At 45.5% G+C, this 27,634-nt stretch overlaps 1 protein-coding gene across 1 annotated transcript; it reads left to right on the forward strand.

Annotated features, from left to right (window-relative positions):
* The first annotated feature begins 461 nt into the window (after nucleotides 1-461).
* SHISAL2A (shisa like 2A) lies at nucleotides 462-25,620 on the forward strand. The gene is made up of 3 exons (XM_003921550.4): nucleotides 462-841; nucleotides 11,365-11,504; nucleotides 25,345-25,620. The coding sequence occupies exons 1-3, from the start codon at nucleotides 660-662 to the stop codon at nucleotides 25,593-25,595; spliced, it is 573 nt and encodes a 190-aa protein (XP_003921599.2). The 5' UTR covers nucleotides 462-659; the 3' UTR covers nucleotides 25,596-25,620.
* The last annotated feature ends 2,014 nt before the right edge of the window (nucleotides 25,621-27,634 follow it).

Here is a 27,634-nt window from a genome sequence, read left to right on the forward strand (position 1 = left end):
CTCATGGGCTTGGCGACCCTGGGAAATGGCTTTTCTCTGGCCCTCAGCTCTCACCTATAAAACGGATGCCAACATCCCTGGGCCCCTGGGTTGCAGCGGAGGTTGGGTGAAGCTGTGCTCCCCCTCCCCACTGACCCCGCCGTGCGGTCGCAGGCTGGCGCCTTGTCTGTCTGCCCTAGCCCCGAATGCCCCGAGACTCCCGGCAGGGGCTACGTGCAGGTGAGGCGCCCGCGCCCGGGCCTCGAATTCCCGCCCCGCCACCCCGGCCGCGTCGTGCTGTCGCTGCGCACCCAGCGCCCTCGTGCCGGCAGTGGGGTGGGGGCAGGAAGCGCAGGCAGAGCCCGACCAGCACGAGGCTCCCGGGCCGGCTCCCCGCGTCCGCTCCGGCTCCCGCTGCGTTCCCGCCGCCGCCGCCTCCCGCCCCGCCCGCGCCTCCCCGCCGCGCTGGCAGCGCACCTGGCCTCCGCTCGGTCTTCGGGGCCGCGGGTCTCCGCCGCTGCGCCTCGGCGCCCCGCGCTGCGTCTCCTTCTCTGCTTCTCTCGGCCCCTCTGTCTGTCTGTCTCAGCCGTCCTCAGGCTCAGCTCCGTCTCGCCCGCTCCCTTGCTTCCCCGCCGGGCTCTCGCCGGCCGTCTGGTGGCCCGAAGGGGCGGCGGGGCGCGATGAGCGGCGCCTGCACGAGCTACGTGAGCGCAGAGCGGGAGGTGGTGCGCGGCTTCAGCTGCCCGCGGCCAGGGGGCGAGGCGGCCGCCGTCTTCTGCTGCGGCTTCCGCGACCACAAGTACTGCTGCGACGACCCGCACAGCTTCTTCCCCTACGAGCACAGCTACATGTGGTGGCTCAGGTACCGACCCTGGCCCTCACCCTACCTTGAACCCCACTCCAGCCTCAGTCCCCTTCACCCCAGCCTCAGCCCTCATCCGAGTGCCCACCTGAAAATCAGCAGCGATCTCCATCCAGCCCTTACCGTCCTCACACCCACATCGTCAACCCTACCGCCCTCTGAAACCCCATCTCAGCCCGATTTCCTCATCCTGGCCCCAACCATTATTTAGATCCATGTTCGGACCTCCCCCTCCTCTAACCCGAAACAACCCTCACTCTATCCCCACTCTAAACTTCATTCCATCACCACCCTCATCCCGACCCCAAATCACATATCAAGCCTCCTCCTAACAGCAACTGCCATCTTCAAACGTTTACTGGCAGCCCTAACTTCATCCCAATCATCATTCCACCAAGGTCCCCTTCCTAATATCAACACCAGCCTCATCCCTGACTTTCCATACTCCCCAGTACTGACCCCAGACTTTATTCTATCACCAGCCCCAAGCTCCTCTCTGTCCTGCCTGTAATCCCACCTCAGCTCTTCTCCCACATCCTGACTCCAAATATTATTAATATCTAGATCTACATCCAAACCTCAGCCTCCAGCCTCAACTCAACCCTTGCCTGGTGCTACACCCCAACCCCAGCCTCAGCCAGGAGGCAGCCCTTGGTTCCCTTTTGTATTTAGTCATTCTTTCGGGCACTCTTTCGTGAGCACTTAGTGTGTGTGAAGCCCTGTAGTGAGTGCTGGGGATGTACCCCATTTTCAGCTAAGGCAGAAGACTTGGAAGTAGTCAGAGCTGCCTCCAAGTTCATCATGAGACAGTGGCAGAGTGCAGAAGCTAGCTCAGGTCATATTCGTAGAAATGTTGAAGCTCCACCCATAGGATCTCAGATTCCCGGTTTGTTCAGGGAAGGGGCTGCATTCCTGGAACCTAAGTGTTGGGTTGAGAGGGTAATAGGTCTCAATGCCTCTGAGCCTCTAAAGGCCTCACCTGGAGAATGGAACTTCATCCTCAGCCTGCTTTGGAAAACAGGCATCAGCAAAAATGGAATGGGCCATCTCAGCAGTGATTTTTCCATCCCTGGAGGTATATGAACAGAGACTGTTGCCCTCTGGGTGGGAAAGGACAGCATCCTATGCCACCAAAACTTCTCAAGTCTCTGTCTTTGCATCTATCAAATGGGCAGGATGATCAATCATTGCCCTGATTTCTGACTAAGGCAGTGGTAAGGATCAAATGATATAACAGAGATGACATCAACTTGACATAGGCCAATGACAATTAGAAATATTATAGCTTTTTGTAGGTGATTAAATCTACAATTCTAAATGATTTTCAGATGACCAGGTTATTAGATCCTACACACTTCTGCTATCTATAACACAGGGAATAATATTAATGCATTTTCTGTTCATCCATATATTCATTCATCATTCATTCATTCATTCTAGGCTTTACTTTGTGCCAGATACTTTACAAGGCATTGGAGGCACAAAAATCAATTATTCTCTGCCCCTGAGGAACTCACAGTTTATTTAGAGATACTACTGTAATCTCTTGACAAGTTCATTTTGCTTGCTGCCCAGAAAAACAATGCATAAGAACAGGTTTTGCAGCAAAGAGTTTAATAATCACAGGGCTGGCCGGGCACGGTGGCTCATGCTTGTAATCCCAGCACTTTGGGAGGCCAAGGTGGTGGATCACGAGGTTAGGAGTTCAAGAACAGTGTGGCCAACACAGTGGAACCCCATCTCTACTAAAAACACGAAAATTAGCTGGGCATGGTGGCCGGTGCCTGTAATCCCAGCTACTTGGGAGGCTGAGGCAGGAGAATCACTTGAACCCGGGAGGTGGAGGTTGCAGTGAGCCGAGATCGCACTACTGCACTCTAGCCTGGGCAACAAAGCCAGACTCTGTCTCAAAATAATAATAGTAATAATCACAGGGCCAACCAGGTGGCAAAATAGAACATAATTCTCAAGTTTACATCCTCAATCCCTACCCACCCCACACCAGAGAATTTGGAGACTATGGTTTTTCAAGGATTGGTGGCAGACAGGGAGCTAGGGAATGGGGAATGCCAATTGGTTGGGTTGGGGATAAAATCGTAGGGGATCAAAGCTATCAGTTGCACTGAGTCAGTTGCTGGGTGGTGGGGAGTTGGTTACAAGACCAGTTGGCATCAGCTGGTCCATCAAAATGCAAGGTCTGAAAGATACCTCAAACACTAGTTTTAGGTTTTACAATAGTGAGATTATCTATAGGAGGAGTTGAGGAAATTACAAATCTCGTGACCTCCAGCTGCATGACTTCTGAACCATAATTCTAACCTTGTGGTTAATTTGTTAGTTTAATAAAGGCAGTTGCAGTCCCTGAGCAAGGAAGGTGTTAGTTTTAGGAAGGGGCTGTTATCATCTTTGTTTTAAAGTTAAACTATAAATTCCTCCTATAGTTAACTTGACCTGTGCCCAGGAATGAGCAAAGACAGCTCATAAAGTTAGAAGCAAGATGGAGTCAGCTATGGCAGATTTCTCTCACTGTCATAACTTTTCTGTATCAGATTTCTCTCACTGTGGTAATTTTCACTAGGGCAGTTTCACAACATACACCTAAAGTGAAACTGTGAAGTTTTGTTGAAGGCCCACTCTGTAGTTAGCACTGAGCTAGGTGCTGAAATAAGATGGTACTGACTTCCCTTGTAAGTACAGAGACAGTGTGGAGCTTTGGGGCTGATCAGAATCTGTTACTTATTATCTATGTGGATTGGAAAAGTTATTAAACTGCCTGGTATTTTCTCTCAACTTTAAAATGGTCATAGAGATATTTGTGTGATGGAATTGTTGTAAGAACTAAGTGAAATAATACATGTTAAAGTGACCAGGGCATATAGTAGGTGCTCAACAAGAGAGCTCCCTTTCCTTGGTTCATAGATGTGGGAAGTGAAACTCAGTGTGGAAGTGAATTGTCTAGATTTCCTAGCAATATCATAGCAGACTGAGATTTAAAGAACATTACCTAAGACTATCTAAGGGTTAGATGCTTTCACACTTTCACAACCCTGGCACTTCTCCTTATTTTACAGATGAAAAATCTTGAGAGAGGTTAAGTTACTATCTAGGAGTGTCCCAGTGAGAGGAAGTGGCAGAGCTGGGTTGAAAACTCAGGTCTTTCTCATCTCAAACCCTGGCTTGTCCTGTCTACTACTGATCCACTCAGATCATTTGAAAACTATTCACTGACCCTCTAGTGTCTTCTGGGCACTGTGCTGGCCCCTGGGGACACAGATATGAGTAATCCTCTCAGCACCCAGCCAGGACCCCTTCCCTCCTCCAATAGCCCCTTCCCTACACAGCTCTTGTGTCTTGTGGTCCCTTCTGTTGCCCTGGAAACTCTCTGACGTGGTGTGCTTCAGTGGCTCAGACAATGCTTTCATCCGGGGTTGGGTGGGGTGATCTCTGAGGCTGCATCCTCTGTCAGTGTGTTCCCATTCTGTGACCTCAAGGGTGGCTAAAATGCCCTAGGGTGACTCTTCCTGGACTCGGACATAATGTGATTCATAAATACCACAGACAATTGCAAAGTGCAGGAGAGGAACTGAAAGTCCTCAGGATGTCTAGGGCATCAGCGTGCTCTGAACCTTGAAATATCTCTTCCAGCATGCTCCTAATGGAGCCCGGATATTGCGGGGTGAAGACCTTGTTTTGCTGTAAATTTCATTTGGCCCTTTTCATGAAAACCGATCCTTAAAAAACATAAAAATCTCCAGGTAAGCACTGTTTCCTGGGAGAGACAGTGCTCAAGGAGAATTGCCATCTTTGAAATTGTGCCTCAGGAAGTGAAGACACCCTGTGGAGAAGCAGTTGGTGCTGTCACACCGTCTGGTTCACTTGACAAACACCCTCCTCCATCACTAGTTCTGTTTTTCACCAGGGTGTGAGCCAGAAGACAGCAGCCTTGCTGCTGGAAGGCAGAGTTTGTGGTCAGGCCATGTCTACAGCACCTCATTTCATCCTTCCCACCACCTGGTGAGATAGAAACCTTTATAAATGAAGAAAATGAAGGTCAGAGTGGTAAAGTGGTTTTTCAGCTTAAATGTGGCAGAACCAGGATCTGAACTTAGAAATTCCAGGCCGTGAGCGGTGGCTCACACCTGTAATCCCAGCACTTTGGGAGTCCGAGGCAGGCAGATCACCTGAGATTGGGAGTTCGAATCAGCCTGGGCAGCATGACGAAACTAAAAATACAAAAATTAGCCAGGCGTGATGGCAGGTGCCTATAATCCCAGCTACTTGGGAAGCTGAGACAGGAGAATTGCAGTGAGTTTGCAGTGAGCCAAGATCATGCCATTGCACTCCAGCCTGTGCAACAAAGCGAGACTGCATCCCCAAAAAAAAACAAAAACAAAAACAAAAATAACTACCTGACTCCAAAGCCCTTAGTTGTTAGTTAGTCTGTGTCTCTGATTCTTTCTTAGGAGTCACAGTAGGTTTTTATCTTTCAGTCAGAACGGTGAAATCCTCGAAGGCTCGGAACTCTCTAATCCAATTTCCTACTCAAGGTAGGAATCTCTAACTTCATTGAAAGATATAACTCATTCATGTGTCCTGTTTCTCCTGTGACAGGGACTCATCCCCGCTTGAGGCAGTACATTCACACGGGACAACTCTGATGATTTGAAGTTCATCTCATGCCGAGCACAGATTTTCCTTCTCTGGAGCCTACCCTGTTGTTCCCAACTCTGTCCTTGGGGTTTGGTTCCTCTGCCCTCAGGACAGATCAGCAGAGACAGTGCCTCCCCCTTGACTGACCTCTGATCTGGGACATATCACCCCAGAGTCGAGGAAGAGAATGGACCCGAAAGCTGGAGAAAAAATGGTAGACAGGGACAAACAAAACTCTCCCCCTCACTCCTCAAAGGGCCTCTCTTAGAGGCCCCTTTCCATCCAGGTACCCAGAGTTGTTCCCCACACGGGTCCCAAGTGAAGCACAAGTCTCCCAGATAACAGCCCTATGAACAGTAAGCGTATCTCAAACGAGAAAACAATGTTTAATTGAAGTAACTAAAGAACTAGAAAGCCCTACATACTCAATGTAGAAAATGTGAAAAGAGAGACAAGAGAAACAAAAGAAAGAAATCATGAGTCATCCAGTGTCTAAGCTTGGATTCATCAGAAGACTCTGAGATGAGGATTTGATGGCAAGTAGCTTCTGTGGCAAGTGATCCCAGAAATCACCGGTAGAGGATGAGGAAGTGAGACAGGGAGTGGAGAAGCCAACAATGGGTGTATTACCAAGCAAATCACTCCAGCGGTAACTGGAGCTTAAACTCTGCCAGCCAGTGTAGAATGTACACCTCAGAGTTATTTCACCCGATGGCCAGGAAGCTGGATATTTAGCTAACAATTTCTGTCAGTCATTGGTGGGGTGGTGGGGTAAGGAAGGCATTGATTATCCTGCACCATTGACTTGCCAGTGTGTCCACAGAGCCTGTTCTGGACCCAAGAAGCCCTTAAGACAAAGAGATAACAGCTGTTGGCAATAGAAACTTTGGCCAGCAATGCCAAGGCAGGCAGATTGCTTGAGCCTAGGAGCTGGAGACAACCTTAGGTAACATGATGAAATCCAGTCTCCACAAAGAAATATCAAAATTAGCTTGGTGTGGTAGCACATGCCTGTAGTCCCAGCTACTTGACAGGCTGAGGCAGGAGGATCACTTTAGCCCTGAAGGTTGAGGTTGCAGTGAGCCATGATGGTGCCACTGTACTCCAGCCTGGGTGACAGAGTGAGATCCTGACTCAGAAAAAAAGAAGAAAGAAAGAAGGAAACGTTGGCCAGAATATCAGAATATTCCGCAATGATAAGATCCAACGGGCCCTGGACAGCACATCCACATCCTGAACTACCAGGGACAGTCTGTTAGTTGGTATATTTCCATCAACCTTGCATGTGTATAGTTATGTATATATTTAGTTAAATTGGGGTTATGCCATGTACTTAGTGTAAGGTCTTTTAGGCCTACTGACCGCACTGTGGATAGCATGGTAACCTCTGTGACCTGCACGGACACTCCAGATGAGTTCCTGGAACTGGAAAGTCTGAAGTAACTAGAAAACCACAAAAGGAGAAGAAATGATCAACCCCTAATTAACTTGAGACATTCTTCTATTGTTCCTTATTCCTGCCTCAACTGACAAGGCAGTTGGACTTTGTAACTGATCTTGGTAAACCTCTGACTGCAGACTACGACTCACTCCCAGCTTGCAAAAACCATCCTAAACAGTAACTTCTGCAACTTTCCATTGCCTACCCCAAACCTATAAAACCAACTCCCAGCCAGGCGCGGTGGCTCAAGCCTGTAATCCCAGCACTTTGGGAGGCCGAGGCGGGTGGATCACGAGGTCAAGAGATCAAGACCATCCTGGTCAACATGGTGAAACCCCGTCTCTACTAAAAATACAAAAAATTAGCTGGGCATGGTGGCTTGTGCCTGTAATCCCAGCTACTCAGGAGGCCGAGGCAGGAGAATTGCCTGAACCCAGGAGGCGGAGGTTGCGGTGAGCTGAGATCGCGCCATTGCACTCCAGCCTGGGCAACAAGAGCGAAACTCCGTCTCAAAAAAAAAAAAAAAAAAAAACCAACTCCCATCCCACTGCCCTCAACTGACTTTGTTTTCAGACTCAGCCTGCCGGCACCTGGGTGAATAACCATATTCCTCACACGAAGCCTGTTTGGGGTGGGGGATGGGAGTCTCTTCATTCAGAGCGTGCATTTTAACAATTAGTACTGTGTCCTGCTCTCTTCAATTAATATTACCAATAAAGTCATAAAAATGTATCCATTTTCTTAGATATTAAGATCTAAGAGCCGGGCGCGGTGGCTCAAGCCTGTAATCCCAGCACTTTGGGAGGCTGAGGCGGGTGGATCACAAGGTCAAGAGATCGAGACCATCCTGGTCAACATGGTGAAACCCCGTCTCTACTAAAAATACAAAAAATGAGCTGGGCATGGTGGCGCGTGCCTGTAGTCCCAGCTACTCCGGAGGCTGAGGCAGGAGAATTGCCTGAACCCAGGAGGCGGAGGTTGCGGTGAGCCGAGATCGCGCCATTGCACTCCAGCCTGCAGCCTGGGTAACGAGAGCGAAACTCCGCCTCAAAAAAAAAAAAAAAAAAAAAAAAAAAAGATCTAAAAGATCCAAAAACCTTGTTATTTTGAGACAGAGTCTTGCTCTGTCACCTAGGCTGGAATACAGTGGCACCATCACAGCTTACTGCAGCCTCCACCTCCTGGGCTCCAGCGACCCTTTCGCCTCAGCCTCCTGAGTAACTGGGACTACAGGCATGTGGTCACCACAACAGGCTAATTTTTGTATTTTTTTTTTTTTTTATTTGTAGAGATGGGGTTTCACTATGTTGCTTGGTCTGGTCTTGAACTCCTGGGCTCAAGTGATTCACCCGCCTTGACCTCCAAAAGTGCTGGGATTGAGCCACAGCGCCCTGCCTGAAAACATTTATATCATTAACAAAATCTCTTTATATGCTATACTATTCCGTTGCAGAGATGTCTAATAATTTATTTAGCCATGAGAAGGCAGACTTTTCAAAGCTCTCAGGTGTTTTGGTTGAGTGGAAATTAGCCATTAACTAACAAGGAGCGAAATCCTGCAGAAGTGGCAAGGGCAGGAGTCTGGGGCCGAAGTCTGGGGCCAGAGTCAGAGACCAAATTTTAGAACAAATGATGCTCCTAGCGTCTCTATCTACCTGGGATTTAGGAGCTTCAACTCAGGAACCAGGGGCAGCGACCAAATATGTATTTCTTTTTTCTTTTTGAGACAGAGTCTTGCTCTGTCACCCAGGCTGGAGGGCAGTGACATGATCTCAGCTCATTGCAACCTCACGTCCTGGGTTCAAGCAATTCTGCCTCACTTGAAGAAGGAGAACTGAAGAAGGAAGGGTAGGCAAGGACAAAGCCTGATGCCACCTATGCCTTCTCATTGGGAGAATGTTCCATAATGGCTGACACATAGTAGGTACCGAATGATATTTACCAACATGCCAGGGCCTAGACAATGGGAGGATAAGGCTGATTAAACATGGTCTTGGCTCAGCATGGTGGCTCATGCCTATAATCCCAGCACTTTGGGAGGTTGCGGTGGGGGAATCTCTTGAGGTCTATAATTCTACCTACCTGGGAGGCTGAGGTAGGAGAATCACTTGAACCTGGGAGGTGAGGTTGCAGTGAACTGAGGTCAAACCACTGCCCTCCAGCCTGGGTGACAGAGCAAGACTCCGTCTCAAAAAAGAAAAAAGAAATACATATTTGGTCTCTGCCCCTGGTTCCTGAGTTGAAGCTCCTAAAACCCTTGTAGATAGAGATGCTAGGAGCATCATTTGCTCTAAAATTTGGTCTCTGAACCCTCAGTTCCTGACACAGAGCTCCTAAATTCCTTGTAATTTCCTGGGTGATAGGAGCATCTTTTGTTCTAATGAGATGACTCGTGGTGGGCTCCTAGGGAGCCTCAGGATGGGGACTGGTTGCCAGGGAAACAAACCATGTGATTAGAGGGCTAGAACTTATAGCCCCATCCCAACCTCCAGGGAGAGGAGAGGCCCCAGAGGTTGAGTTGATCACCAGTGGTAATCAATCATGCCTATGTAATGAAGCCTCCATAAAATCCCAAAGACAGTGTTCAGAGAAATTCTGGATTGCCAAACACGTGGAGGTCCCTGGAGGGTTGTGTGCTTCGAGAGCACATGGAAGCTCCATGCCCCTCCTGTATACCTTACCCTACCCTGTATCTCTTCCATCTGGCCATTCATCTATATCCTTTGTTATATCCTTTTTAATCAACAGTAAACATAAGTGTTTCTCGGAGTTCAGTGAGCTATCCTAGCAAATTAATCAAACCCAAGGAAGGGGTCATGGGCACACCGATTTGTAGCTGGTAGCTCAGAAGTACAGGTGACAACCTACTACTTGCAATTGGCATGGGAGGGCAGGAGGGAGTATTGAGGGACTGAGCCTGTAACCTGTGGGAACTGACACTATTTGCCTAGAGGTGGTGCCAGAATTGAATCAAATTATAGGACACCCAGCTGGCGTCTGCTGGAGAATTGCTTGATGTGTGGGGGGAAACCCCCATACATACATATGGTGTCAGAAGTGTTGCATATTGTGGGAGGAAAAAAGGAAGCTGTTTCTTCCTTCAGGCCAGGTGACCAAGGCCTGACTTGGGACAGAGGCAGTGAGGTTGGAGAGTGAGGGAGTAGAGAGGTATTTGAGACGTGGAGTTGACACTGACATGGTCAGCAGGACCATGAAGGTTGGGTCAGAAGTCACCTGAGGCTTGGCTGGGCACAGTTGGCTCATGACTGTCATCTTAACATTTTGGGAGGTCGAGGTGAGAGGATTGCTTGAGGTCAGAAGTTTGAGACCAGCCTGGACAACATAGCAAAACTTGGTCTCTATTTTCTTTAAAAAAAAGGCATGGGGTAAGGGGTGGCACCAGGCATGGTGGCTCATGCCTGTAATCCCAGCACTTTGGGAGGCCAAAGGGGTAGATTGCTTGAGCTCAAGAGTTCAAGATCAGCCTGGGCAACATAGGAAAACCCCATCTCTTCAAAACATACAGAATAATAATAAGCTGGGAATGGTGGCACATGCCTGTGGTCCCAGACATTCGGGTGGCTGAAGTGGGAGGATTGCTTGAGCCTCACTGAGGATTCAGTGAGCCAAGATGGCAACACTGTAATTCAATCTGGGTGACAGAGTGAGACCTTGTCTTAAAAAGAAAACAAAAAGAAAAGAAATTACCTAAGGCTGGAAGAAGAGCTGGCTTTTTACTAAGGCCTACTATATGTGTCTTGATTCTTAAGAAAAAGCAGTCTGGGGAGTTCCTAAGACCATCTCCAGCTCCCTGGAGTGTGAGCAGGTGAGGAAAGTAGGAAGGGAAGAAGATGGTGTTGCTGAGCGGGGTCAGGTAGTGGTGAGTCCTTGGCAGGTAGTTGGTGCACTTTCTTTCCCATGCTGAAGCATAGAAAGCTTGTTTAAGACAAGTAGGGACAAAACAAAAGGCAAAGCTGATTCCTACAACACAATACTAATTTTTCTTCCCTTTTTTTTTGTTTTTCTTTGAGACAGAGTCTCACTGTTACCCAGGCGGGAGTGCAGTGGCATGATCTCAGCTCACTGCAAACTCTGCCTCCCGGGTTCAAGTGATTCTCGTGTCTCAGCCTCCTGAGTAGGTGAGATTACAGATTACAGGAGACCACCACCATGTCTGGCTAAGTTTTGTATTTTTAGTAGAGACCATGCTGATCTTGAACTCCTGACCTCAAGTGATCTGCCCACCTCAGCCTCCCAAAGTGCTGGGATTACAGGCATGAACCACTGTGCCTGGCCTATATTTTTTTTTAAATATTTTTATTCTGTATGTTTTCTTCCCAGCAGACTCATTCTAGCCTAGCTACAAGACTTTTGTAACATCTGCCTCCCAAATCCCTTCCTGAAACTCAGCTTTCATGTGGTCTCTCCCCAGCATTGGCACTCTCGTGGGCCTGTCCGTAGCAGCAGTGGTCCTTCTGGCCTTCATTGTCACCGCCTGTGTGCTCTGCTACCTGTTCATCAGCTCAAAGCCCCACACAAAGTTAGACCCAGGCTTGAGCTTACAGACAGCAGGTAAGGAAGATGCCAGGTGATGTCCTTGTATTTGGTAGACTAGCATCTTTTCGGAGGGGGAAATGTAGAAATAATGTTTGGAACATTTGCCTCCTGAGTGTTCCTGGAATAAGCCGAAGCAGCAGCATGTTTCTCAGGAGATTCATGATCTAAACATTTCCATCCCAAATTCTTCATGTTCTCAGTGTTTATCAAAAGAATTTTATGTTAGACAACACTCCATTTGTCACATAAGGATCAATCCATGTTGTGCATTTTCTAAGATGATGGTTTAATTCTAGCCTTGGGGAATGCAAACTGATTTTAGTATTACCCCAAATAAAATAGAATGAATTTTTAAAATTCGCTGCTTCCAAACGGATAATGTATTAGAAACTGAATACAGGCGCTTTTATTTGTGTACGTGTTTTTTAAAAATAATCTGATGTTCTGGACTACCCATTTCTTCATTAGTATAAGCTATCAAGAGCCTATAAGGGGCCAAAAAAAAGTGTTGTTTTTTCACCAACTTTTTTTGCATACATTTTGACAACTTCCTGAAAGATATTTTGAAAGGTACGAGTCTCTATTGCCAAAAGATCTTTCAGTTTAGTTTGGTAGACAATGCACAAAATAGGTATTATTAAATCCATTTTACAGATGAGAAAAGCAAGACAGAGAGTTTTGATGACTTGCTCAAGGTGTCATAACTAATAATTGGTGGGGTGAAATACAGCTCACATCTGTCTGCCTCGAGTCACCACACTGGGTCTGTGCAAGTATATAACTAAGCACAAAATTGTTTGATAGGAAGTGTAGGGAGGATTTCAAAAAGGGAAGGATACCGGAGTTAGTGTTGAGTTAGTGAAGAAGTTGCTTAAGCAAAATAAAGGTGAAAGGCTGTCCCAGGATAGGGTAAGTAATGGGTACATGTGCATGAGCAGGACTGAGTGAGCCCTCTGTAGTGACAGGGTCATACTGGGGCACCACACGGAATAAGGCCAGGCAGGCTGGGGGAGAAATTCAAGCTAAGCAGAAGAAGTAAGGGTGACAGGAGGCATCGGGGAGGTAGAAGGAGCAAGGTGGGTAGTAGCTAAGTCTCAGAGAAAGAGAGGGATGAATGCCATCATTTATAAACACGAGTTTTCCAAGTTAATAATAAAAATGCAACGAGCAACAGCACAAGAACCCGTCTCAGATCCTGATGACTGTGAATAATCCTGCTTCACAGGAAAAGCAGGAGGGGTCACTTTTGAGAGTGGAAGGATTCAGCTGGCTCCCCTTGGAGAGAGAAAAACCTGAGAGGCAGTGGCAGGGGAATAGAAAAATGTCTGAACATAGACCAACCTGGTGAAGATCAGAGACAGCTGAAGCTTCAATGTTTTGTTTTGTTTGAGACAAGGTCTCACTCCAGTCACCCAAGTTGGAATGCGGTGGCACAGTCATGGCTCACTGCAGCCTTGCACTCACTCCAGTAGCCCAAGTTGGAATGCGGTGGCACAGTCATGGCTCACTGCAGCCTTGCACTCCTGGGCTCAGGTGATTTTCCCACCTCATCCTCCTGAATAGCAGGACTACAGGTGTGCAGCACCACACCTGGCTAACTTTTGTATTTTTAGTAGAGATGGGGTTTCGCCATCCTGCTCAGGCTGGTCTCGAACTCCTAGGCTCAAGCAATCCACCTCCCTTGGCCTCCCAAAGTGCTGGGATTACAGGTGTGAGCCACCACCCCGGCTGGTTCAACTTTATAGAGAATAATTATAAAGGTTAATGAAAGACATAAAAGAACCTGACTATATGGGAGATATGGAATATATGTGGATAGAAAGGCTCAATATCACAGAAATACCAATTCTTCCTAAATTATCCTATAAATAAAAATGTTCCACGGAATTTATCAAATTAATTCAAAGTTAATCTAGAGACATACAGGTGCAAGAATGAACAACACAATTTTGGAAAACAAAGAAAAGGAGGGACTTGCTCTATCAGCAAGCAGGACATTTTTTTAAATGTAGGATTTTCATTTAAAAATATAAGTTTTGCCGGGCGCAGTGGCTCAAGCCTGTAATCCCAGCACTTTGGGAGGCCGAGGCTGGTGGATCACGAGGTCGAGAGTTCGAGACCATCCTGGTCGACATGGTGAAACCCCGTCTCTACTAAAAATACAAAAAATTAGCTGGGCATGGTGGCGCGTGCCTGTAGTCCCAGCTGCTCAGGAGGCTGAGGCAGGAGAATTGCCTGAATCCAGGAGGCGGAGGTTGCGGTGAGCCGAGATCGCGCCATTGCACTCCAGCCTGGGTAACAAGAGCGAAACTCCGTCTCAAAAAAAAAAAAAAAAAAAAAAAAAAAAAAAAAAAAAATATATAAGTTTTGTGATATTGGCACAGAAACTGACAAATAGAATTGGGCAATGTAGTAGTTTTAAGCTGAGTACAAATTTGCTCCCCCGGACAATTGTCTGTAAACATTTTTGCTTGTCACAATCAGGGAAGGGATACTATTGATATCCATTGGTAGAAGCCAGGGATGCTATTTAACAGCCTACAGTAAAGAAGACAGCACCCCACAACAAAGAATTATCTGGCCCAAAATGTCAACAGTACCAGTTGAGAAACCCTAGAATAGAGAATAGAGTACTGAAGTTGAAAAACCTAAGACTAGAAAGAGTCCAGAAACAGACTAATTAAAATATAGGCATTTGTATAAAATGTCTAATTTTTTTAAAAGTAAAGAAAAAGATTGGTAAATTTCCCTACATCAAGTTCAAATAATATAAGACACTCTATGTGAAGTTAAAAAACAAGTGATGAGCTGCAAAGATATATTACATTAAATATTTACACACACACACACACACACACACACACACACACACACACAAAATCAGTCCTCATTATTCTTCAATTATGTATTTGCAAATTTACTTGTTTGCTAAAATGTGCTTGTAACGTCAACATGAATACTCAAGGCAATTCTGAGGTCACTTGTAGATGTGGGCACACACAGAGTAGCAAAAAATTTGATTTGCACATGTATCCTAGGTGATATTGAACAAGGCATGCTCTGCTTTCTCTTTGCAGCTCTCATAGTATAAGCAAGTATCTTTTTCTCAGTCTATTTAGTGCCACGATTTTTGCATTTTTGTGATTTTTTATTGGTGATTTCACTGTTTTGTTTATTTTTATTTTTTGAGATGGAGTCTTGCTCTGTCACTGAGGCTGGAGTGCAGTGGTATGATGATCTCAGCTCACTGAGATCACACTTCCATCTCCCAGGTTCAAGTGATTCTCCTGCCTCAGCCTCCCAAGTAGCTGGGACTACAGGTGCCCACCACCATGCCCAGTGAATTTGTGTGTGTGTGTGTGTGTTTTTAGTAGAGGCAGAGTTTCACTATTTGGCCAGGCTGGTCTTGAACTCCTGATGACCTCAGGTGATGTGTCCGCCTTGGCCTCCCAGGTAATCCCTTGGCTGGGATTACAGGTGTAAGCCACCACCACCACACACAGCCTGTTTTTGTTTGTTTTAGAGACATGAGTTTTAGGTTATAGTGCTGTTGGCCTTGAGTTCAGTTAATAAAGCAATAACATATTAAATAAGGTCTCTTTATACAGAAACACATATAGAAAAAACAAAGTTACATACTGATCAGTTGACAAAAATGTGACCATAGGCTCACAGGAACCTAACCTTGTATTTCCTCTAGGAGCAAAATTTATTATTTGCTCATTCAGTGTTTGCTGTGACTTTATAGAACATAACTACTGTGAATAATGAGAATCAACTGTATGTAAAACAAGGCAGGATTGATATAACTACACCTTAAAAGATGAGAAAATGTAATTTGTTTAAAAAGAAATACAAATGCCCAATGCACATGAAAAGATGCTCAACATTACTAATAATCAGGAGAATGCAATTAAAAAATGGTACATGCTGGCCAGGCACCGTGGCTCACACCTATAATCTCAACACTTTGGAAGGTGGAGGCAGGCGAGTCACTTGAGGTCAGAAGTTCAAGATCAGCCTGGTCAACATATACAAAAAATACAAAAATTAGCCAGACCTAGTGGCCGGCACCTGTAGTCCCAGCTACTTGAGTAGCGGAAGTGGGAGGATCATTTAAGCCCAGGAGGTGGAGGTTGCAGTGAGCCAACATCACCTATCTAAAAAAAAAAAAAAAGATACATCTTTATTTTAAAAAAACAATTACAGGCCGGGCGCGGTGGCTCACGCCTATAATCCCAGCACTTTGGGAGGCCGAGGCGGGTGGATCACAAGGTCAAGAGATCGAAACCATCCTGGTCAACATGGTGAAACCCCATCTCTACTAAAAATACAAAAATTAGCTGGGTGTGGTGGCGCATACCTGTAGTCCCAGCTACTCGAGAGGCTGAGGCAGGAGAATTGCTTGAACCCAGGAGGCGGAGGTTGCGGTGAGCCGAGATCGTGCCATTGCACTCCAGCCTGGGTGACAAGAGCTAAACTCCATCTCAAAAAAAAAAGATTACATTGGCAAAAGCCTAAAAATGTATCATATTAATAGTGAGAAGGTTGGAAACCTGCGGTGGGGGAAGCAGATACTCTCATACTCTCATATACTGCTGGTAAGAGTATAAATTGGCCCAACCACTTTGTAGAATTTTGGCAATATCTATAGATATAGATATACCCTGTAACTCAGTAATTCTCCTTCTAATTAGCTGCTTTAGAGAAATAGTTGCATTGGGAGAGGACTCATAAAGGCAGACATCATGAGAACCTGTCATATTGGAAACTAAATGTCCACAGATAGGGGAATAGATAATAAACTGTGGTATAATAGAATAATGAAATATTGATACCACAGGTAAAATGAATGAACTAGCTCTAAGTGTACCGTATTATTTGCATTTTATGATAATTGGGCAGAGTATAGATCATGTTATTACTTTCATTTTACAGATGAGGAAACTGGGACTCAAAGTCACTGAATGAGTGACAGAGCCAACTCTCCCCTTTAACCTCCTTCCTCTCCTTAGCCCTGTTGCTATGAAAAGGGCATCCCTATAATGTCCCAGACACTGTTTGAAATTTCACATGCACCATCTCCTCTAAGCTCTCCAGTTATCTCAGTGAGGTAAGTCTCATAACCCATTTTACAGATGCAAACATCAGGTCTCAGAGAGCTTAGATGACTTGCCCAAGAGGTCACCGCTTGTAAATTGTGGAGCTGGAAATCAAACATGTGTCTTTCTGCCTCCAAAGTTCTGCTCTTTCCATCCTCCTAGAGCAGGACTGTGGGATGTTTTAGTTTGTGCTCTGTACTGCTAGTCTCGCTCCACCCTACTGATCCCCCAGAACCTACTTTTCTGGTTCAAGGGGAATACAGTTCATCCCTCGGCCCTGTTAATGGAAACCATCCTCCCACTTTTCACTGCTCAGCCACCAGCGGGATTATTCAGTCACGAGGATTTGAGACAGCATGTCCTCTTGCTTTTTGCTTATTTTTAAGATGAAAAGTGCATTGCCTGACCTTTTACTAAATAACAGCTTTAGGCTCTCTCTGCGTTTTGCTCAGAATCAGCTCTTATTTCCTCCCTTTCTTCTTCATTAAGTGTTGTCCTCTCCTTCCCTGTGTACCCAAAGCATCAACCCAGGAGCCTCCTGCATCTGAGACAGTTACAGACCCACTATCATACATTCACCAGAGCTTTACTGTTGATAGGCTTTCATTTCTCTCTTTGTTTGCTCTCTTGTTCTTCAATAGGACATGGAGAGAGATCTTTACCCCCATTTTATAGCAAAGGAAACCAAGACTCGGCTAAGGGAAATGAACTAAGTCCACACAGCCAGTGAGCATGTGTCACTGTGATGTCAACCCAGATCTCCCCAACTCTAAAGCCTATGATCATTGACTGTCCCCTGGGGTCCTTCTCTCTGAGTATGGAGGCACGGGTGGGGTGGGAAGTGCCCTGGCAAGAGCAGAGTATAAATGGAAAAGCAGTTTCTGAAACAGGCTTCTTCCCCTGCCCAGGCATTCTGTACTCTGTTCCATCACTCTCACACCCATCTCATCCACTGAACTTCGAATGGCAATGAAGACCATAACTTTCTTATTCTGGCACTTTGTGAGGAACTGGCTGGATCAGAAGGGTGACTGAGTTCATACTGTTGAGCTGGGCACTGTGCTAACGACTTCAAACACATCGTCCCCTTTAACCTGCTCAACTACCCGTTATTATTGATTATTGTCAACTCTCATTTTGCACTCCAGCCTGGGTAACGGAGGGAGACTCCATCTTAAAAAAAAAAAAAAAAACAGTAGTGCCTAATAATAATTAAATACCAGTAAGCATCATTATTATTATCAATTCCCATTTTATAGATGAGGTCAGAGAGGTGAGTGTAGAGCTGATATTCCAATCTAGGTACATGTAATAAGATACTAAAAAATTGGGGGGAAAATTAAAGAGTCCAATTTGGGGTTTTTTGTTTGTTTGTTTGTTTGTTTGTTTTTTGAGACAGAGTCTACTCTGTTGCCCAGGCTGGAGTGCAGTGGTGCAATCTGGGCTCACTGCAACCTCTGGCTCACTTAAATGTCTGCGTCCCATGTTAGGGTTGAGGACTCCAGGTAATGGGGGACTGGCCGCAGAGGTCCTTGGAGAAAGGAGGGAAGGCACAGTGCCGGGCAGGGATGCCAGAATAATAACTCAGCTCTAATCTTGGCCTTGCTGCTCTCAGCGTGTGGCCTTATGCAAGTCATTTTTCTCTTGGCCTCAGTGTACTCTATTTTTTTTTTTTTTGAGACGGAGTTTCGCTCTTGTTACCCAGGCTGGAGTGCAATGGCACAATCTTGGCTCACCGCAACCTCCGCCTCCTGGGTTCAGGCAATTCTCCTGCCTCAGCCTCCTGAGTAGCTGGGATTACAGGCACGCGCCACGATGCCCAGCTAATTTTGTTTGTATTTTTAGTAGAGATGGGGTTTCACCATGTTGACCAGGATGGTCTCGATCTCTTGACCTCGTGATCCACCCGCCTCGGCCTCCCAAAGTGCTGGGATTACAGGCTTGAGCCACCGCGCCCGGCCTCAATGTACTCTAAAACGTGTACAATCATACCTACTAAGAAAGTGTTGCAAAAACTAGAAATGATGCTTACTCTTATTTAATTAGTCTCAAACACATAGTAGACTCTTAACAATTAGTAGCTCTCATTTTAATTATCATTAGGCACTTCCAGTTTTATATGTTGGTCATTTCAAACATACTATTTTCTTTTTTTTTAACATTTTTTGTGAGACAGAGTCTCCCTCTGTCACCCAGGCTAGAGTGCAGTGGCACAGTCTTGGGTCACTGCAATTTTCACCTCCCAGGTATAAGCAATTCTCTTGCCTCAGCCTCTCGTGTAGCTGAGATTACAGGTGCCTGCCACCACAGCTGGCTAATTTTTGTATTTTTAGTAGAGACAGGGTTTCACCATGTTGGCTGGGATGGTCTGGAACTACTGACCCCAGGTGATCCACCTGCCCTGGCCTCCCAAAGTGCTGGAATTACAGGCGTGAGCCACCATGCCCAGCCTAAGCATTTTTTTAAAACAGCTTCCTGCTTAAGCCAGAAATGTGATGTGGTTGCTAAAAAAAAAAAAAAAAAAAAAAAAAAAGTAAATGGAATCTCAGGTCACATTAACAGAGTATAAGGTCTGAAAGCAAAGGAGTGATGATCTATATACATATACATATATATATATATATATATATATATATATATAATTTTTTTTTTTTTTTTTTTTTTTTTTGAGACAGAGTTTCGCTCTTGTTACCCAGGCTGGAGTGCAATGGCGCGATCTCGGCTCACCACAACCTCCGCCTCCTGGGTTCAGGCAATTCTCCTGCCTCAGCCTCCTGAGTAGCTGGGATTACAGGCACGCGCCACCACGCCCAGCTAATGTTTTGTATTTTTAGTAGAGGCGGGGTTTCACCATGTTGACCAGGATGGTCTCGATCTCTTGACCTCGTGATCCACCCGCCTCGGCCTCCCAAAGTGCTGGGATTACAGGCTTAAGCCACCGTGCCCAGCCGTGATGATCTATATTTACTTTCAGTTGGATAGAACTCACCAGCTGTCACATCTCATAAATAACTTTTTATTATCTACTCTGCAGTTTCCCAACTTTGGTTTCCAATTTCCTGAGGGTCCCTAAACATAGCAGTGGGGATTCTTGAGCAATCTCCAATATTGCAAAGGTTTTACTGGGACCAAGTTTCTTCTCTTTGAGCTAGAATTATATCAGTTCCAGGAAGGTAATTAACATAGGTGCTCTCCTGCTGATCAGAGCTCTTTGATTAATACAGAATGGAAAAAATTAGTACTTAATAAATGAAGTCTATTATGTAGATAGAATCCTTCAGAAGTTGGAGTTCAAAGGGAAAGAAATATAAAAATTAAGCCAGTTGTATTTTCTACACCATTTTATGAAGTAGTAACAGATCCAGAGAGGTGAAGGGTTTGGCACAAAGTAGCACAATGATTTAATACCAGAATGAGGACTTAAGCCAAGGTCTTGTAACTCTGGAAGCCCCGGGGATTCCCCACAGCCCTGGCTGGCAGCTGCTCGGAGCCCCACAGTTTGAGATGGACTTTGACCAATCAGAAGGTGATCAGAGGGAGGTGACTACCTCAGGTCTGGGAACCAGGTCATGTGAGGATTAGGTAAAGAGCTGGAGATAGTTGGCCTTGAACAGAAGAGACTCTGGGCTCACAGCCTAGGGCCTCAGATCTCTGCAAGGTTGTTCTGGGACAGGAAGATCAGACATTTTTATGAGGATTGAGAGAACAGAGCTGAGATCAGTGAGGAAAGCCACAGGGAGACGGATGTGGAGTTAATAAAGGTAGAACTTATTTAGAGCATACCTGAAATACTCTTGCAAAAAGCAGCTTCATCACTCTGGGCCATATTTCACTCACAAATTTGTAATCCTTGCGGTTTTTTTTTTTTTTTTTTTTTTTTTGCTTTGATGTGTTTTTTAAAAAAGCACCTCTATCCGTGGAAGGTAATCAGGAAAAGGCTAAATATGGGATTCCGCTAAGGGGATTCTTGAAGAGAAGGTTGAAGTGGAAATCGCAGTACCAGTTGGAACGCCTTAAAATGAAAGTTTAAATAGCAAAGAATCCAAAGGAATCTGTAAAACATGCACGAAATAACATGTTAGAACTAAATGTGTTTAGCAAGGTCACAGTAAGGTCAAAACCAAACATCAGTTGTATTTATATATGCTAGAAACCAAAGATTAGAAACCAAAAATAAAACACAATAATACAAAATAAATGAAATACTTAAGTAAAATTTAACAAAACATGTACAGGGTCTGTATATTAAAAACTACAAAATCCCAGCACTTTGGGAGGCCAAGACTGGAGGATCCCTTGAGCCCAGGAATTCAAGACCATTCTGGGCAACATGACAAGACTCCTATCTCTAAAAATTAAACAAAAAACAAAAAACAAAAATTAGCAAGGCATGGTGGTGTGTGTCTGTAGTCCTGGCTACTTGGGAGGCTGAGATGGGAGGATTGCTTGAGCCCAGGAGGCAGAGGTTGCAGTGAGCCAAGATCACACCACTGCACTCCAGCCTGGGTGACAGAGCAAGAATCTGTCTCAAAAAAAAAAAGAAAAGCCGGGCACGGTGGCTCAAGCCTGTAATCCCAGCACTTTGGGAGGCCAAGACGGGTGGATCACGAGGTCAAGAGATCGAGACCATCCCGGTCAACATAGTGAAACCCCGTCTCTACTACAAATACAAAAAATTAGCTGGGCATGGTGGTGCGTGCCTGTAATCCCAGCTACTCAGGAGGCTGAGGCAGGAGAATTGCCTGAACCCAGGAGGCGGAGGTTGCGGTGAGCCGAGATCGCGCCATTGCACTCCAGCCTGGGTAACAAGAGTGAAACTCCGTCTCAAAAAAAAAAAAAAAAAAAAAAAAAAAAAAGAAAAGAAAAGAAAAGAAAACTACAAAATACTTAGTTGGGCATGATGGCATGTGGCTGAGGTGGGAGGATCCCTTGAGCCCAAGAGTTCAAAGCTCACTTGTAAGCTATGGTCTTGCCACTGTACTCCAACCTGGGCAACCAAGGGAGACCCCTGTCTCTAAAAATAACCAACCAAACAAAAAAAAAAACTACAAAATGCTGATGAAGGAAATCAAAGACCTAAAATGGAGAGATACACTATGTTCACAAATTGGAAAACTCAACATAGTAAACATAAAAATTGCAACTCTCCCCCTCTTTATTTTGAGACAGGATCTTGCTCTGTTACCCAGGCTGGAGTACAGTGGCACAATCTAGCCTCAACTTCCCGGGCTCAAGTGACCCTCCCACCTCAGCCTCCCAAGGAACTCAGTGGAAAAGAATTCACAGGAAAATAAACAGAAAATTAGGCCAGTTGTATTTTCTATCCCATTTTATGAAGCAGTAACTGAGATCCAGAGAAGAGAAGGGTTTGGCATAAAGTAGCACAACATTTGATACTGGAATGAGGACTTGAGCCAAGGTCTTGTAACTTCTGGAAGCCCCCGGGATTCCCCAGAGTCTTGGATAGCAGCTGCTGAGAACCCCACAGCTGGAGAGGGACCACCACTCCCTGTTAATTTTTTAGGTTTTTTTGTTGTTGTTGTTGTTGTTTGTTTGTTTGTTTTTGAGACGGAGTTTCGCTCTTGTTACCCAGGCTGGAGTGCAATGGCGCGATCTCGGCTCACCGCAACCTCCGCCTCCCGGGTTCAGGCAATTCTCCTGCCTCAGCCTCCTGAGTAGCTGGGATTACAGGCACACGCCACCATGCCCAGCTAATTTTTTGTATTTTTAGTAGAGACGGGGTTTCACCATGTTGACCAGGATGGTCTCGATCTGTTGACCTCGTGATCCACCCGCCTCGGCCTCCCAAAGTGCTTGGATTACAGGCGTGAGCCACCGCGCCCGGCCAATTTTTTAGATTTGTAGAGATGGGTTCTTGCTATGTTGCCCAGGCTGGTCTTTAACTCCAGGGCTCAAACAATCCTCCCTTCTTGGCCTTTCAAAGTGCTGGGATTACAGGTGTGAGCCACTGCGCCTGCCCAACATGGCAGCTTTTTTTTTTTTTTTAGTATAGATAAGCTAATTCTAAAATTTATATATAGAAAGACAAAGGAACTAGAATAGCTAAAGTAATAGAAAAAAATAATGAAGTTGGAAGAAATCACACTACTCAATTTTAAGACTTATTGTATAGCAACAATAACAAACAGTAATGAGGATAGTGTGGTATTGGAGGAGGGAAAGACACATGCATAGATCACAATATGGTCCAGAAGTAGACCCACATCATAAGGTTGCCCAACAGATTTTTGACAAAGGTGCAAAATCAATTCAACTGGGGAAGAATAGTCTTTTCAATAAACAGTGTTAAAACAACTAGACTTCTATAAGTAAAAAATAAGCCTTTACCTAGATCTCACACCTTGTACAAAAATTATCTCAAAAAAGATCTAAATGTAAACCAAAAACCTCTAACACTTTTAGAAGAAAACAGGGAAAAATCTTCATGACCTGTGGTTATGCAAAGAATTCTTAGACAAGACATCAAAAGCACAATACATTTAAAAAAAAGACAAACCAGTATTCATCAAAGTTCAAAATTTTAATGCTGTGAAAGAGCCTGTTAAGAGGATGAAAAGGCAAGCCTCAGGCTGGAGAATACATTCACATATTTGACAAAGGACTGTTATCCAAAATATGTAAGGATTGGTCGGGCATGGTGGTTTATGCCTGTAACCCCTGTAATCCCAGCACTTTGGGAGGCCCAGGTGGGCAGATTACTTGAGGTCAGGAGTTTGAGACCAGCCTGGCCAACATGGTGAAACCCCGTCCCTACTAAAAACACAAAAAGAATTAGCCAGGTGTCATGCCACAAGCCTGTAATCCCAGCTACTCGCGAGGCTGAAGCAGGAGAATTGCTTGAACCCAGGAAGTAGAGGTGGCAGTGAGCTGAGATCACACCACTGCACTCTATCCTGAGCAACAGAGTGATATGTCTCAATAAATGAATGAATGAATAAATAAATGAAACAAAATATATAAAGAACACCCTAAACTCAACATTAAGAAAACAAGCAATCCCATTAGAAAATGAGCAGAAGACTTGAACAGACACTTTACTAAAGAGGAACAGAGAACAACCTATGTTTTAAATAAAATGTCCGGGCATGGCGGCTTGGGCCTGTGACCCCAGTACCTTGGGAACCCAAGACGGGAGGATAGCTTGAGCCCCAAGAGTTCAAGACCAGCCTGGGCAATACAGCAAGACGTGGGCAAAAAGTCAACGTGGGTGGTGCACACCTTAGTCCCAGCTACTCAGGAGGCTGAGGTGGGAAGATCACTTGAGCCCAGGAGGTCAAGGCTGTGGTGAGCCATGTTCAAGCCACTGCACTTCAGTCTGGGCAAAACAGCAAGACCCCATCTCACAGTAAAAGAAAAAAGATTAAAAGAGGACATATAGGTTACAAGTGGCACACGAAAATATGTTCAACTTCATAGTCATTAAGGAAATGCAGATTAAAGCCACAGTGAGATGCCATTTCAGGAACACAAGTAAATGGAAAGAGATTGAAAGCTTTGAGAAAGAACAGTACATAGACTCACTTGATCTTAGAAAGGTCTTGGATCTCTCTGGCTACAGCATGGAGGACGTACTGGAGATGAAGATGAAAGCTTGACCTAAGGTAGTGGCCTTGAGGATGGAGAGAAATGGGTGGATGCAGCAGATGGCTATTAGGCGGAACCAGCAGGGACTGGCTTTGTGAAAGGGCCGAGATAGGTGTGAGAGATTACTCAAATTTTTGGCTTAAACACTTGATACGCTTTTTATCCAGAAAGGCAGAAATGTTCAATTGTGTCAAATGTTCCTGATTTAAAGAAAAAGAAAAAAAAAAAATCAGAGTCCTATGATTGGTAAAGTAAATTTTAAAATAAGACGATAATGTTAAATATTCCTGATAAGTCAAGGGAGATGAGGATTTAAAAGTGACCATGGGTGGCCGGGCACAGTGGCTCATGCCTGTAATCCCAGCACTTTGGGAGGCAAAGGCAGGCAGATCATGAGGTCAAGAGATCAAGACCACCCTGGCCAACATGGTGAGACCCCATCTCTACCAAAAATACAAACATTAGCTGGGTGTGGTGGTGCACGCCTGTAGTTCCAGCTACTTGGGAGGCTAAGGCAGGAGAATTGCTTGAACCCAGGAGGCAGAGGTTGCAGTGAGCTGAGATTACGCCACTGTACTCTAGCCTGGGCGACAGAGCAAGACTCCACCTCAAAAAAAAGAAGTGACCATGGGTTTAGTGACAAACACTTTTAAGGTATAGTGGGGGCAGAACCAAGTAAGTTGCAGCAGAACAAGTCATAAAGGGAAGGTAGAGAATAATAAGGCCAAATAAATATCCTTTCAGTCTTTAAGAGGAAGAGAGAAGATAAGTCACTCCATAAAAAGAATCATGGAATCTATTCTCAAAGCAGAGAACAATCTATGTTCAAAAAATGTCCAGCACTCTTCTCCATACTAGCTGTGTGGTAATCCTGTGTTCTCATCTATAAAATGGATTTCTAATAATACCTACCTTATGGGGTTATGGTGAAAGTCAAGTCTTCATATCTCTTAACAATCGTTTCCTGTCTGTCTCCTCCACCAAACTACAAGTTCATGAGCAACACTGACAGCTCTTAGTGCATGAGGTGGTATATTGTTAATAAATAACAATGCACTGCCCAAGGTAAGCACCAGAGAAGACAGCTGGGGGGTGTGATCCTGATGGGAAAGAAGAGAGCCCCACACCCTCAGCCTGCTGTTTTCCAGGCCCTGAGGGATTGTCTCCTGACTGCCAAGGTGTGAACACAGGCATGGCGGCAGAAGTGCCAGGAGTGAGCCCTCTCCAGCGGAGTTATCCCTGCTTGAACCCACAGCTGGAGAGCAATGAGGGGCAGGCTGTGAACTCCAAACGCCTCCTCCACCATTGCTTCATGGCCACAGTGACCACCAGTGACATTCCAGGCAGCCCTGAAGAGGCCCCTGTACCCAACCCTGACCCACGTGGACCAGTCCCATAAACATTCAATAAATGTCTCCACACCATCCCCTTCTGGAGTGTCTTCAGTGAAAGGTGGGAGTGGGAAGGGACTTTGGAGCCTAGCAGGATAAATGAAGGTTTTCCCCAGCAAAGCTACCCAGCCCTGCTGTGGACCCTGCTATACTGCTCTGCCTGGCCTATTGTGGGCCAAGGAAGGTTGACATCACTCCTAGGAAAAATGGTCAGTAACAACTCCATGCAATCAGGTGGAAGCCTGGGGCCTGTGAAGGCACAGAGGAGCCCCTCACCCAACTGGGAAGTCATAGAACTCTGACATGATTTTCCTGCCCCACAGTAGGTATATTTATGAGCCCCTGGGAAGATGGTTAGCCCTCAGAGGGGGACAATCTCTGCCTCTCCAGCAACTCTGCCCCACTCTGGAGTGAGCCATCCTATAGGAAACCCCTTTCAGAGGGACAGATAGAGAGAGAATATGGTGTGCACAGGGCTCAGCCGTCATTCTATTTCTCAGGTAGATGAAGGAGTGAATGCTAAGTAAGTGAGAGAATGAATAGGGGCTGGGCGCAGCAGTTCACGCCTGTAGTCCTAGCACTTTGGGAGGACAAGGTGGATGGATCACTTGAGCCCACATGTTCAAGACCATCTTGGGCAACATAGACCCCATCTCTACAAAATTTAAACATTAGCCACATGTCGTGGCTTATACCTGTAGTTGCAGCTACTTGAGTGGCTGAAGCAGAAGAATCACTTGAGCCCTGGAGGTCAGGGCTGCAGTGAGCTATGATCACACCACTGCACTCCAGCCTAGGCAAGAACTCATCACAAAAAAAGAAGAACAATGAATGAATGAATGGTTATCAGACTGAATACAGACTCCAGAGGGTGGGCTCTGCCACTGTGTGGCCTTGATAAAGTCCCTATCTTCCTGAGCCTCAGTCCCCTTGCTGGGTTATTTCAAGTGTTCAATGATGTGATGGATTTTAACTCACTTCATACACATTAAAGTGCTAAAAGACTTTTTGTTTGTTTGTTTTTAAGGTGGAGTCTCACTTTGTCACCCAGGCTAGAGTGCAGTGGTACAATCTCAGCTCAATAGAACCTCCGCCTCCCAGGTTCAAGGGATCCTCCCACCTCAGCCTCCCAAGTAGCTGGGAGTACAGGTGTACGCCACCATGCCAAGCTAATTTTTTAATTTTGAGTAGAGATGGGATTTCACCATGTTAGCCAGGCTGGTCTTGAACTCCTGACCTCAAGTGATCCACCCGCCTCCGGCCTCCCAAAGTGCTGAGATTATAGATGTGAGCCACCACACCCGGCCTGCTAAAAGAGTTTGAAAATTACAAATGGATGATAACAGTAAACTATGTTATACTGAAAATCTCTGGAGCCAAATGCCTGGTTAAAATCCTGTCCCTGTCACTTACTTGCTAGGTAACCTCTATGCCTCCGTCCTCTCATCTATATAAGCTGGAATCATAGTAGTACCTTCCTCATAGAACTTGGGGAACGATTAAATCACTGAGTTCGTGTAAGTACATAGAATAGTGTTGGCAAATGGAAAGCACTACGTGTTCGCTTTTTTTTTTTTTTTAACTTTTTTATTACTAATCGGATCACAAAGGAATCTTAGGGCAAGATGCTGACTGCCAGCCCTCTCTCAGCTGCTCTTCTAACTTTGGCAATGGCTTTTAGGCTTTGCCTTGGGAATGCAAGACAAGGACTGTGGAGACACAGCTCAGTAACCACCAAAAGCAGCTCTTGACATTTCAGACAGTGACATGACCTGCTGCTGGATTTGGCAACAGCGAAAGAGTCTCTCTTAGATACCTGTGCCTGAGCCAGCCAAAGGGTACACAGTGGAGTGGCAAGACAGGGCAAGTCACCCACAGAAATATTCCAGGCTGGAAGTCAAGAGATTTGGGTTCTGGTCTTGCTTCATTTGTGGTTCTTGTTGTTGTTGTTGGTGGTGGTGGTGGTGGTGGTGGTGGTGTGTGTGTGTTCTTTTATTTCAGCACTTTTTTTTTTTTTTTTTTGAGACAGTCTCATTCTATCAGCCCG

This window comes from Saimiri boliviensis, chromosome 11 (assembly GCF_048565385.1).
Source record: "Saimiri boliviensis isolate mSaiBol1 chromosome 11, mSaiBol1.pri, whole genome shotgun sequence".
In the NCBI taxonomy this organism is placed as follows: Eukaryota; Metazoa; Chordata; class Mammalia; order Primates; family Cebidae; genus Saimiri; species Saimiri boliviensis.